Source organism: Bos taurus, chromosome 20, assembly GCF_002263795.3.
Source record: "Bos taurus isolate L1 Dominette 01449 registration number 42190680 breed Hereford chromosome 20, ARS-UCD2.0, whole genome shotgun sequence".
In the NCBI taxonomy this organism is placed as follows: domain Eukaryota; kingdom Metazoa; phylum Chordata; class Mammalia; order Artiodactyla; family Bovidae; genus Bos; species Bos taurus.
The window spans coordinates 7,771,228-7,785,372 of NC_037347.1; the positions used below are offsets into that span (position 1 = coordinate 7,771,228).

At 40.3% G+C, this 14,145-nt stretch overlaps 1 protein-coding gene across 15 annotated transcripts in view; it reads right to left on the reverse strand.

Moving 5' to 3' along the window:
• The window catches only part of ARHGEF28 (Rho guanine nucleotide exchange factor 28), a 344,670-nt gene that overhangs the window by 88,188 nt on the left and 242,337 nt on the right, over positions 1-14,145 (reverse strand). For all 15 annotated transcript variants that reach the window (XR_009491884.1, XM_059878798.1, XM_059878797.1 and 12 more), the window contains 5 exon segments: positions 13,912-14,119; positions 10,799-10,910; positions 7,514-7,556; positions 2,447-2,570; positions 1,967-2,099 (listed from right to left, as the gene is read on the reverse strand). Coding sequence is in view for 14 of the 15 variants with exons in the window: in XM_059878798.1 (XP_059734781.1) it covers positions 1,967-2,099; positions 2,447-2,570; positions 7,514-7,556; positions 10,799-10,910; positions 13,912-14,119 (620 nt within the window). In the remaining variant the exon portion in view is untranslated.

The window sequence follows — 14,145 nt, forward strand, 5'->3', positions numbered from 1 at the left end:
ATCATTTTCTGGGAATTTATTGAAGAACTTTACATATAATCTTCCCCTGCTCTTCGCCTCCCTGTGTACTCCCATGCCACTTCCAAAATGTCTCCTGAATTCTGGTCACCAACAAGTACCACAAAATGTATTTCATCTGCCTGGGCCTGAATTCTCTTGCACTGAGTTATTCTTTCATTCCACAAATATTTACTAAGCCCCTACTATGCAAGGGAAATAGATGGGGAAACAATGGAAACAGTGTCAGACTTTATTTTTTTGAGCTCCAAAATCACTGCAGATGGTGACTGCACCCATGAAATTAAAAGACTCTTACTCCTTGGAAGGAAAGTTATGACCAACCTAGATAGCATATTCAAAAGCAGAGACATTACTTTGCCAACAAAGGTCCGGCTAGTCAAGGCTATGGTTTTTCCTGTGGTAATGTATGGATGTGAGAATTGGACTGTGAAGAAAGCTGAGCGCCAAAGAATTGATGCTTTTGAATTGTGGTGTTGGAGAAGACTCTTGAGAGTCCCTTGGACTGCAAGGAGATCCAACCTTGCAGTTGGATGGATGGATGGATGCAGATCCAATCCATTCTAAAGGAGATCAGCTCTGGGTGTTCTTTGGAAGGAATGATGCTAAAGCTGAAACTCCAGTACTTTGGCCACCTCATACGAAGAGTTGACTCACTGAAAAGACTCTGATGCTGGGAGGGATTGGGGGCAGGAGGAGAAGGGGACGACAGAGGATGAGATGGCTAGATGGCATCACTGACTCGATGGACGTGAGTCTGAGTGAACTCTGGGAGTTGGTGATGGACAGGGAGGCCTGGCGTGCTGCGATTCATGGGGTCGCAAAGAGTCAGACACGACTGAGCGACTGAACCGAACTGAACTGAACTATGCAAGCATTATTCCAGGCACTACAGACATAGCAGAGGACAAAATCAACAGACAAAAACCCATCCCTTGTAGAATTTATAATCTGGTGAAGGAGACAGATAATAAAATTGATACAGAGAACAGAGAGCAAGTTAGATGATGTGAAATGCTATAGTGGGATAAGAAAGAGGAAGGGGGACAGGAAGTAAGCCAAGCAAAGGGTGGTCAGGAAAGGCCTAACTAAGGGGTGCCATCTGAGCAGACCTGAAGGAGGTGAGGGGGCAAACCATCGGCTGACTGTGGCAAGACTTCTGCAGGCAGGGGGATATGCAGGAGAGCCCACAGGCAGAAGTGCACCTGGAGCCTGGCATGCTGGAAGAACAGCAAAGATGCCAGAGGGACTGAACCGGAGGAGTCGGGGAAGGGACGGGAGGAGAGACCATGGGGGCCTGGGAGCCATTGTCAGGGCTCTGGCTGTCCCAGGGGATGACAGGAAGTGTCAGGAGAATCTGGAACATGGGGATAATGCCTTGACAAACGCACTCAGACTGATGTTTTGAGAACTATACTTTCTGCAGTAAATGCACAAGGGAACCAGTTGCAAAGCCATTGAGATGGCAGATTTAGACCAAGCTGCTAACAGTGGCAGGTGTGAGAAGTGGTTGGCTCTAAATATTAATATATTTTGAAGCTAGAGCCAAGAGTAACGTTCAAGGCTTGGATGTAGGAATAATTTTGGTGCAAGCATTTGGCTGGAAGGATGGGACTGCCATTAACTGAGAGGGTCAGCATGTAGGTGGGCACAGAGGGAAGTGAGAGGAGCCCCAGGGGGACACATAACATTTGTGACACTGCTCAGACTTCCAAGTGGAGACATCAGTAGGCAGTAAGGTATGCAAGCCTGTTTGGGGAGAGACTATCACATGTGGACGAAAAGTATGGAGTCAGCCATTACAGGTCGCTGCTTGCTAATGAAACCACATGGAGGCACAGAAACAGACGTCTGTGTGAGCGCACTGAGTGATGACACTACCCTCAGGATGCTTATTCTCGCGGGAGGCGAAGCGGGAAGACAGCCCACGTGGGGCCCAAGAACTTACTGGAGCACTGGAATGACTCTTTCCCCAGGAGCGTTTTATCGCAAACCAAACACTGCAGAACCCCAGAGAAAGTTCCAGGGACAAACTGATGTCGAGTCAGTTTCTCTTTGTCTTTGGCATCCTTGCCTTTTGTCTTCAGGTATGGCAGCAGCAGCAACGTGGAGAAAAAAAAAAGAAGAGAAAAATGCTCAGAGCCAGCCAACGTACAGAAGTCATACAAAGTCTTTATGTGTCCTATCCGGAGAGGAGGGCTGCACACCAAGGGATACGATAACGCCAAAATGAAACCTCTACCAGGATGACGTGGTCTCTGTACTTCCAATGACTTGGAAAATGCCCCACATGAAATACAGAGATGTTTAAACGTGTGTGTATAAAATCTGTGGTAAGTGAATTTAAAGGGAAAGTGCAAACTATACTAATTGCTCAGAAACTGAGCCATTCATGCTTTATGGACAGTAGGCATAAAACCTTAATTACCTTTGATTTATTCCGAGGGCTGGTCATCCTATTCATGAGGAAGCTAAAAGTTCGGCTTACTTTGTATTTTTCAGATTCTGATTTGGCAGGTATGATATATTTATCCCATTCTTCTTCCTGAATTCTACAAAAAAGAACCTGTTATCACAGCTTATAAAACTTATCACAGGGAGCAAAAAAACCAGGAGTCATACATACATATGTGTGTGTATAGACAAATACACAGATGTATTTTACACATATTTTTGTGTATATATATTACACATATATTTAAACATATATATTTTTTCAGCCTTTAATGGTTATTCTAAAGATAAGAATAGAAACTTTCAAAAATACATCTTATATTTACTTGAACAGGTATGTGATAAAGCAACTACCTCACAATGAATGCTAACAATTACAGAATCTAGGTGGTGGAAATAGGTATTCTAGTATATAATTCTTTCAGCTTTTCTGAATACTTTAAAAAATATATATTAAAATATTGGAGAAATAAAGGAAATCCTAGAATCACAACTTTATTCTGAAAACATTCATCTCCCTGTTTACCATGCTAATAGAATTTTTCTAGTACCCAGAAGCCAAATAACTAATGACATGAAACTGGGACTTTATTTATTTTTGGAACAGAGATAATACTCAGAAGACACACATTTCTTTGTCCGTATAGCCTGAGAAACAGATCATCTGCCTCAGGGTTCCGTCTCTCCCACTCAGTCACGTTTTCTGCAACCTGAGATTCTCTCTGTTGGAAAGGAGAGAAGACTACAGAAACTCCCTCAAAATAAGAGGTAAGCTAAAGGTAACTGTACCCAATCTTTGAACACACCGAATATCATTTATTTTCCACTAGTCCATGGAATCACTCTTTAGGAGGAAAAAAATGGTCCCAGCTATGAAAATAAAATTTCCCTGGAACTTTCTTATTTTCCCAGAACTGTGTCTGATCTTCTGATATTTCTAATCTTATCACAGAGAGAGAAAGCATGAATATATTAAAGATCAAGCAGATAACATTTCTGCAGACTATTTCCATAATAAACATTTCATAACCAATGTCTCTCTATCCCCCTCAGACTTCCCATTTGTCAGTGTTAGTGGCTAATACATTCATCTCTGGGAAATACTTCTCAAAAGCAAGCATGCTATAGATATGCATGAAATGTAAAATGACAACTTTCTAGGACTTCAACTTTTCCTATCTAATCAAAGACTAAATTATTTCTAAGGTTCTTTCTCACACTTAAATATAACATGTAATTACCTGGTACACATTAAAGAAAACTAAGTTATTTGACCTTTCTATTAGACTTGAGAATTCATATCTATGAATGCATTTAAAATAAATAAGGAATACTTCAGAGCTACCTCTCGGTCCTGCAGGACAGTGTGTGTCCTGCCATCGAAATCCTGCAGTTAGTGAAACTGGGTTTGCTACTTACAGAAAATAGTTTAAAAGGTAAACAGAAATGAAAGTGTCTTACAACTACTCAGAATAACACGAGGAACCCAGGCCCTTTTATTTTCCTTCTACTTTCACAGCCACCCTCTCAGATAACCCACTGCTTAATATATCCATAAATTTCTATACCCCTTGTGTTTTAAGCATTCTGCTTTGCAAAACTCTTGGAATAACATGGAATGGAGAAAAAAGTACATTTGAAAGCTGAAAAGAAATCCTCTCTGGAACACCTTTTGGGACACCATCAAGAGCCATCCAGTATCTAAGAGAAGAACAATATGGGAGGAGATCTAACTCTTGGAACTAAAGAATGATAGGTCAGCTCAGTTCAGTTGATCAGTCGTCTCCGACTCTTTGCAACCCCATGAATCGCAGCACGCCAGCCTCCCTGTCCATCACCAACTCCCGGAGTTCACTCAGACTCACGTCCATCGAGTCAGTGATGCCATCCAGCCATCTCATCCTCTGTCGTCCCCTTCTCCTCCTGCCCCCAATCCCTCCCAGCATCAGAGTCTTTTCCAATGAGTCAACTCTTCGCATGAGGTGGCCACCCAGAGCTGATCTCCTTTAGAATGGACTGGTTGGATCTCCTTGCAGTCCAAGGGACTCTCAAGAGTCTTCTCCAACACCACAGTTCAAAAGCATCAATTCTTTGGCACTCAGCTTTCTTCACAGTCCAACTCTCACATCCATACATGACCACAGGAAAAACCATAGCCTTGACTAGAAGGACCTTTGTTGGCAAAGTAATGTCTCTGCTTTTAAATATGCTATCTAGGTTGGTCATGACTTTCCTTCCAAGGAGTAAGTGTCTTTTAATTTCATGGCTGCAGTCACCATCTGCAGTGATTTTGGAGCCCAGAAAAATAAAGTCTGACACTGTTTCCACTGTTTCCCCATCTATTTCCCATGAAGTGATGGGACCAGATGCTATGATCTTCGTTTTCTGAATGTTGAGCTTTAAGCCAACTTTTTCACTCTCCTCTTTCACTTTCATCAAGAGGCTTTTTAATTCCTCTTCACTTTCTGCCATAAGGGTGGTGTCATCTGCATATCTGAGGTTATTGATATTTCTCCCAGCAATCTTGAGTCCAGCTTGTGCTTCATCCAGCCCAGCATTTCTCATGATGTACTCTGCATATAAGTTAAATAAGCAGGGTGACAATATACAGCCTTGATGTACTCCTTTTCCTATTTGGAACCAGTCTGTTGTTCCATGTCCAGTTCTAACTGTTGCTTCCTGACCTGCATACAGATTTCTCAAGAGGCAGGTCAGGTGGTCTGGTATTCCCATCTCTTTCAGAATTTTCCACCATTTATTGTGATCCACACAGTCAAAGGCTTTGGCCTAGTCAATATGCTAACCTATTTGTTTTTTTTCAGAACCTGGCATCTAAGTGTTTAAAAAGCTCCAGTTTTCCAAATTGAAAACTGACAGAGTTGAGACTTCAACTTTGAACACTCAGATCAGTTTTTTTTTTTTTTTTAAATAAAAGGTAGTAGATCCATCAGATTTAAGATGGATGGTGGCAATAAAATAACTGAGTCATACCACATAATCCTAAGGACTTGGGATAGATGAAGTGTCTGCTCCTACAGGAATGAGCCTGCAAGGTCCAAAATGAGCCCCACCCCCCCCCCCACCCCCGGCTCCTTTTACCTGGCTGAACTCTTTTCCAGAAACTAAGTGATCAAAATAAATAAGGCAAATAAAGAAGGCAAACCCTCAAGTAAATATCTATAACATGACCAAAGCAAAGCATTAGGGTCTAGGCAGGTATCATACTGGCGTAACCAACAAGCTGTCAGGAATACAGTGGGTGAGGTGAAAGATCGACTCTACTGGATACACCAGGGGATAGGGCTAAGAAAGGTGGATGCTTTCAGGATGTAGACCAGAGACAGACCAAAGAATGGGGGGCGGGGACCAGGAATGAGGAATATGAGAGAAAGAGATGATCCCTATACATTCCATCCAAGCTAACACTTTTTGTTGTTGTTCAAGCCCTTTTACTTTTTATTTTTAAATTCTAAATTCATTTATTTTTTAATTGGAGGATAATTGCCTTACAGAATTGTGTTGGTCTCTGCCAAATATCAACATGAATCAGCCATAGGTATACATGTGTCCCCTCTGTCTTGAACCTCCCTCCCCATCCCACCCCTCTAGGTTGTTAACAGAACTCTGATTTGAGTTCCCTGAGTCATACAGCAAATTCCCATTGGCAATCTATTTTACATACGATTATGTAAGTTTCCGTGTTACTCTCTCCATACATCCCACCTCCTCCTTCCTCCCTACTGCCCCATGTCCATGAGTCTGTTCTCTGTCTGTGTCTCCATTCAAGCTAACACATTTCATAAGTCAGTACTTAACTGATTCTGACATTGGCTCACTCAGTCTGAAATTCCTCTCCTGATGGAAAATATTTTTGATTTAAAAAATAAATCTTTACAATCAGTCAAATAACCCCAGCCTACTTCTTCAATTGTTAAAAAGATGGCAAGGAGAAGACTGCTAATCAAAATGATGACCAGGATGATGAACAAATTCCAGAAGTAGTCAGTAAATAATTTAAATAAGTCATAAACGTAAAGCATCTAAAATGGTGCCAGGCACATGAAAACACCCAACAACAGTCATTGCTCTCTACTGTCATCATTGTCATTGTCCTGATGCCATCCTCGTTGGCCTATGCTTAAGTGGCATTCTAAGTCTGTCTGTTTCAAAATTTCTATTCTGGTTTCCAAAAAATAGAAAGGAACAAAAGGAGATTTCTTTTTCTTCTTCATACTTACAGTCCAAGATGTAAAGCAAAATAGTCCATTCTGATCTATATAGTAAAAGATCTCAGAGTTTGAGCATTAATAGCACCCAAATTAAAACGATTTTCTTCCTTCTCATATGGTCTCTCAAAGTCAAACATTTGTGCCATGTCTGACATAACCCCAAGGCTGTTTCACAGTGTGACTCATAACAGTTAGTTTCTCAAGACCCACAGAACACAGTGGTCCAGTTTGCTGGCTCATTGGCTGCCCAAGGTTAACTCCAAGGACAGTTTTACCTTCTAGAGGAAAGAGCAGCTTAGGGCATACAGCTTTCAAATCTGCATATTAATCACAAAGTTGATAATGTTCAAAGCGTTTTCTGTATCATTTATTCTTTGTTTCAAACTTAACACTTCTAAACAAGACTCCATGATAACAGACAGCAGGGATGTTAGATACTTTCTGTAGCTGGCACCAGGGCCTGTTATCACGCAGCAGTCTTCCTGTTGTGGAGGACAGACCTTGTGAGAACCTGATGCCTTTCTAAAGCAGGTGGTCTCACACTGCTCCCCACTGTCCTGTGCTTGGAAGTGTTTGGCTTTGAAAATAACCCCAGCCTACTCTGTCCCCAGTCCTGAGCCCTGCTCATCCAGGGACTGAACGGAGCAGCGGGCACACGTACACCCACGCAGATCACAAAGGGAGCAAAGCCTCAAGCAGGCTCTTTATGCAAAACCTCTCACAAACTACTGAACAGGTACCGAAAACAATGGCTAAACATTTCCAAAGATGGATCAAACAGTGCCTCAGGAAATCTGAAAGAGTTAAAATACCTTTGTTCTCTCGGTGGCTCCGGCAAGCTGTAAGCTCTTTGCTCTACAAGACACAGAACAATAAAATGAAAACGAAGGCAGACGAATGAGCAGTCATGTGTTAGTCTGAAGTGCACACAATGTACTCAACTCTACGTTATCATTATACATACCACCAGTTAACAAATAACAAGAAAACAAGTTATTCTGTATAACTAGGGCACTGCTCCAAATATCTTTATCACTTTCCCTAATTTGGAGAAAATGGAGAGAAGGCCAAAACATGGCAACATTTAATGATTTTATGAACTAAGTTAAGGCACTGGCACCCCACTCCAGTACTCTTGCCTGGAAAATCCCATGGATGGAGGAGCCTGGTAGGCTGCAGCCCATGGGGTCGCTCAGAGTCGGACACAACTGAGCGACTTCACTTTCACTTTTCACTTTCATGCATTGGAGAAGGAAATGGCAACCCACTCCAGTGTTCTTGCCTGGAGAATCCCAGGGACGGGGGAGCCTGGTGGGCTGCCGTCTATGGGGTCGCACAGAGTCGGACACGACTGAAGCGACTTAGCAGCAGCAGCAAGCAGACTGAACAATGAAACATTAGAACACATCTTTGAAGCAGTCAAGCTTTCACACATGTGCTGTGATCATACACACACACACACACACGTTAAAATTATTTCTTTTTCCTTAAGAGTTAATTTACTCTTCGCAGTCCTATGATTTTGACTGACCTAAATGTTATCAACCCAAATGTTTGCTACCATAGAAGAATATTCATTGGAATCTTTGTACATTTAGTGTGTAACCTCAACCTAAATTGCCTGTTTGTAATTCTTACCTCTGGAGAGTATCAAACTTCATTCAACTGCCCTATTTTTAAATATACTGTCTAAAGACAAGCTTTTATTCACAGAAAAAAAACAGGGAATTAATTTCAGTTTCTTATTCTTTCTAATTCAAATGCAAAGATTTACGGAATGTATGTAAAGCAAAAATACCCTTCCTTATTCATTAAAGAACTCATAAATCAGGGCTCTTTCCCTTACAAACTTCAATTTTTCCCTCAGTCATCTGAGATTTCAAACATCATAACTGTCAGAATTTAACAATCAGAGATACTAGAGACAAAAAGCCAAAGGTACCATTTTGCACAATGCACAGAAAACTTAAGTGTTTTCCAAATAGTTATAGCACAAAGTTAATTCGCCATCTCTAAGACTATTAGTGAAAAGGTATCCAAGCTGCCATTAAAAGGAATCCCAACCTAAGCTAAGGTCAGGGGGACCTGGAGATCCTAGACAGACTTATGGTATTAAAAAAAAAAAAATCCAGGGCAAATTCAATCCATCGTCTACTCCTGTCCCCTCAAGGTAGTTGTATCCTTGTTTTTCTTAGTCCTTTCTCTCCATCTTTCATTCTAAAAATCAAAACTGACATTTGTATCAGTGTTGTTTTCTCTTCTTCCAAAAAGACATCCCAGGAGGAAAAAGGGAAAAAAAAATGCCTTGCAGCACTTGTTTTGTGATTTATGCATTTTGTCTGTATATTCATTCAGCAAATACTGACTGAAGCCATTCATGAGTCACTGTTTTAGAATGGCAAGTCCAAGCACAAAGATTATGCTTTCAACATTGCTCCACACAGCATAAAAATGCAAAATAATGGCAATATAACAAAGCAAGAATAAGAAAAAAGGAGTAAAATATGTTCTATTTTAAATATTCCAAATATTGAGAATACTTAAGCACATCTCCTGCTTTCTGAGTCCTCTAAGACTCTTAAGGATAGATAATAGACCAAAACAAGGCATTATCTGATACACTGACAAAAAATTTGTAATAATACTATATACTACAGACTGACATTAATACTTCCCAATAACACCTTTAAATGTAATTATTACATAATACACTATGAACAGAAAGTATTAAATAATCACACTCCAGAATTCAGCTAACAATTGGGATAGTAGCTAAGAGAGACTATAAGGGCAGCTCTGAGTTGCCCACAACTACTCTACTTATTTATCTGAATTCACTTTTAAAAATTTATCAAGCTACATGCTTATAATATGTACTTCTTTCTGTAGGTATCAGTTCAGTTCAGTTCAGTTCAGTCACTCAGTCATGGCTGACTTTTTGCAACCCCATGGACTGCAGCACGCCAGGCCTCCCTGTCTATCACCAGCTCCCAGAGCTTGATCAAACTCATGTCCATCAAGTCGGTGATGCCATCCAACCATCTCATCCTCTGTCGTCCCCTTCTCCTCCCACCTTCAATCTTTCCCAGCATCAGGGTCTTTTCCAATGACTCAGTTCTTCACATCAGGTGGCCAAAGTATTGGAGTTTCAGCTTCAGGATCAGTCCTTCCAATTGAATATTAAGGACTGATTTCCTTTAGGATTGACTGGTTTGATCTCCTTTCAGTCCAAGGGACTCTCAAGAGTCTTCTCCAACACCACAGTTCAAAAGCATCAATTCTCTGTGCTGCTAAGTCACTTCAGTCGTGTCCGACTCTGTGTGACCCCATAGACGCAGCCCACCAGGATGCCCCGTCCCTGGGATTCTCCAGGCAAGAACACTGAAGTGGATTGCCATTTCCTTCTCCAATGCATGAAAGTGAAAAGTGAAAGGGAAGTCGTTCAGTCGTGTCCGACTCTCCGCGACCCCATGGAATGCAGCCCACCAGGCTCCTCCGTCCGTGGGATTTGCCAGGCAAGAGTACTGGAATGGGGTGCCATTGCCTTCTCCAACAATTCTCTGTAGGTATGCTGTATTCTAATTAAAATTTGATTGTATAAAAGTTTATCTATTATTGTTTACATGGGTCACAAAAAATACTGTTTGAGATATACCTATTTGTGTTTCAAGTATGTTCTTTTAACTTGCTAAAGTTCCTTATTAAATAAAGAAATGAAGATAATCTATTTTGCAATGCTTTGCCTCTGGGGAGTTGGGTTATTTCATCACTAATTTACTTAAATAAAATTCTCTAAAGTTCTCACAATAAGGAACCTAGAATAAATTCTAGTTTACACTGCCCTTGAGGAAAACATTTTATTAAAAAAAATAAGGCAGCAGAGAGGTGTGTACATATTTGTGATTTCATCAAAATAAAATTTATGCTTTATGTGATATCCAGTGAGCTGAGGGTTTTGCTAAGAGTAGAAAACTCAATAGTGAAAATGAAATTTAGAATACTTGCCTGCTCCTCTTATATGTTTTATGTACTTTTACTAACTGAAAATCCACTCTGGAAAAGAATGCTTTCACAGCCAAATGGTAAATAATGCTTACCTTCAATTGAATTACACACTGTAAAATCACGCATCAATCGAGTTTTTCCTAAAGAAATTTTGGGTGATGAGCAGGAATACGAACGTGAACGGATTCCAGAAAACAATGATTCCTAAAAGAAATCATAACAAAGCTTTTAAAAAAATTCCACAGAAGATTTGAAAGTATGCACTCATTATCAACGTTACTAAATCAGGACCTTTACAAAAACGATTCAACTTGAATATTTCTGATGTAATCTTATTAATGATTTGTTTCTGTTTGTCTCTCACTCACAACTCTAAAACATGCTATTGTTTTTTGAATGCTCAAATAAACTTGAGCTCCGGGAATAGTTCCTATATACTTTATACAAGTATATAGGATATACTTAGGATACAAGTATAACATTCTAACCATGTTGGTTAAAAGTGAAAAATTAAGTCACATAATTTTCTCTGCATATTCAACAAGTCTGACTTTTTTTGACCTGAGTTGTCATTTATTTTTATAATTTTAAACTGTAGCCTTTAAGCAAAATTCCGTATGAACTAAGATCTATATACATAACAATTATTAGAAGGTAAAGAAACAGTCACCTAAAATTATGTTCTTAAAAGTTCCTAATGGCTATTTCCTGAGGGTGTCCCTGGTAGCTCATATGGCAAAGAATCTGCCTACAATTCAGGAAACCAGGGTTTGATCCCTGGGTTGGGAAGATCCCCTGGAGAAGAGAATGGCGGCCCACTCCAGTATTCTTGCCTGGAGAATTCCACAGACAGAGGAGCCTGGTGGGCTACAGTCCATGAGATCACAGAGTCGGGCATGACTGAGTGACTCACACACAAAGGCTATTTGTAATATTAGCTGCAGCCTCCAAAAAAGAATGCATAGAGCATTATACAAATCCTTCTAGTCTTTGCTCATCTTTCAACAGATCTTCCATCCAGTACTTCCTGGGATTTTGTTTGAATTATCACTGGTGTATATAGTTTAACTTTATCCCTTTAAGTGACCTGCTGTTTTCTTCCTGTGTGCCCAACCACCTATTATTTCTATCATTATATCGGCAACATATGTGAAAGTGTAAGAAGGCAAGATAATAAAAACATGTTTTTCTTACATATTCTAGAAATCTTACATGAATGTGCAACAGAATGTCACTAAAGCCATTTACGGCACCCAAACCCATCCAACAGAGGCCATGTGGACTTAGGACTGAGGCCCACCTCCCATTAAGATACCACTTAAGGTCAGAGGTAAAAGAAAGTGCTGCAAAATGTGTTACTAAAACAAGGCGTCAGCAACAGCCCTTTAGAAGCACTATTTTCTTTTGTTCTCCATAAGTAAAAGCACATGGTTGCCTTAGGCTCGTGCTTTAGTTGAAGAGCCTGGAGGAAAGTTGAAAATAGAAGCCTGACCTTGCTTTGAATGGCCTTGAGCCATGGCAACCATGACTTTCTTATTGGGAAAGACCCAGTGGGCCTGGCAGTCCAAAAGGCCAACCTAAGTTATCCCCTAACAGTGAGTTGGTCACAAAGGGCCCTAGCCAAGTGCCATCCTCTGCATTGAAGTCATGCATGGTAATCATTTTTCCTAACAATAGCAATTTGAAAATTATCCAGAATTCCTTGGCAAAAAATTATACAGGGTAATTACAAAGGCAAGGCAAGCCATAATTTATAGGATAGATTCTTCTTAAAAGTGAACAGTATAGAACTGTTTCACAGAGAATTACTTTTCCTTCTAAGTAATGATGAGTTTTTCATGCTGCTGCTGCTGCTAAGTCACGGCAGTCGTGTCCAACTCTGTGCGACCCCATAGACGGCAGCCCAACAGGCTCACCCGTCCCTGGGATTCTCCAGGCAAGAACACTGGAGTGGGTTGCCATTTCCTTCTCCAATGCATGAAAGTGAAAAGTGAAAGTGAAGTTGCTCAGTCGTGTCCAACTCTTAGCGACGCCATGGACTATAGCCTACCAGGCTCCTCCATCCATGGGATTTTCCAGGCAAGAGTACTTGAGTGGGGTGCCATTGCCTTCTCTGGAGTTTTTCATAGTTCCATTCAAATTACAAGTCTGAGAACTAGCTACATGAATAACCATATCTAATTTTTATTATCCAAAAATATCACATGATCTTTAGTTTCAGAAGATGATGACAGCTGTACAGACCTCAGAGCTGAGGGTAGAGGATTCAGGTTCTAGGGTCAGAAGGCCTAGATCTGAGTTCTGACTCTCTCACCAAGCTTTGGGCAATGTGGACGTCTAATCTCTGCACAACTTTAACAGATCAAAAATTAAAATAAAAATACCACTTTATATCCTAGGTGAGTTATGAGAAAAGTATGTGTTTTGTACATACATGAAGCATGTTTTGCATATTGTAGAGCATACTATAAAAATAAAACATAATCATAACCACCATATGTTTGAGATAAGAGATGTTAAAGCATAGCACGTATCGTTTTATAGTGTTTTACTCAAACACATTGCATTTACAGTAGTAAACTCAATTTAAAAAGAAAACAAGTGGACAATAGAAATAAAACAGAAAACATAGGTCCAAACATAAATGGGCTTCCCTGTAAGACTGGAAAAGTTTAGTCATTTCAAGAAACCACAATGAAATGAAACTCCAATGTGAAAAAAGACACAAAAGCTGTCTCCTGTGGAAAAACTAACAGAGTCTATGGTATTCCAGATGAGTTCATGCAGCTCAACAAATGTTACCTCTGCCTTGGCAATATTATTTACCTCATCACCAGAACCAAGTAAAATTTTATGTGTGCAAAACAAGCTTGATCATTTAAACTCACTTCATACTACCAGCCTTTCTCCCATTGCTTAAGGGATGATGGCAGAAAACACTATAAAATGGTAACATTTTCCAAAAACATGAAAGATGATTTTCGTTGGTGGGGAATCATGAAAACAAATCAGCCATTCTACGTAGGGACTATACACATTAGAATGTGAGAGTGTGAAAAGACAGACTCGTGAAGTTCATGGGTCTTCAATTAAAAAAACATTCACATGTGTTACCATAAACATAATTTGTCTTTCAGAGATGAGCAGATTTAGACAACATACTTTCCAGGCTTTTAATAAACCAAATGAATACTAATAAGAATACCTTCAGCTGCAGGCTACTTGATAAAGAAAATGATTCCGTCCTGGAGATATTAAAATCTGGTTCAGTGTTGGTCTCAAAAGAGTCCAATTCATCCCCGCTAGCAATGCCAGTTCTCGAGGAACTCTGACACACGGGAGTGTAGCAATTGTGCGACTGCTCCGAATGGCCCTCTCCTTCACTGTCAGCATCCAAGGCATCAAGGCTGGAACTGCAGCAAAAAGCGAACAAACAGCT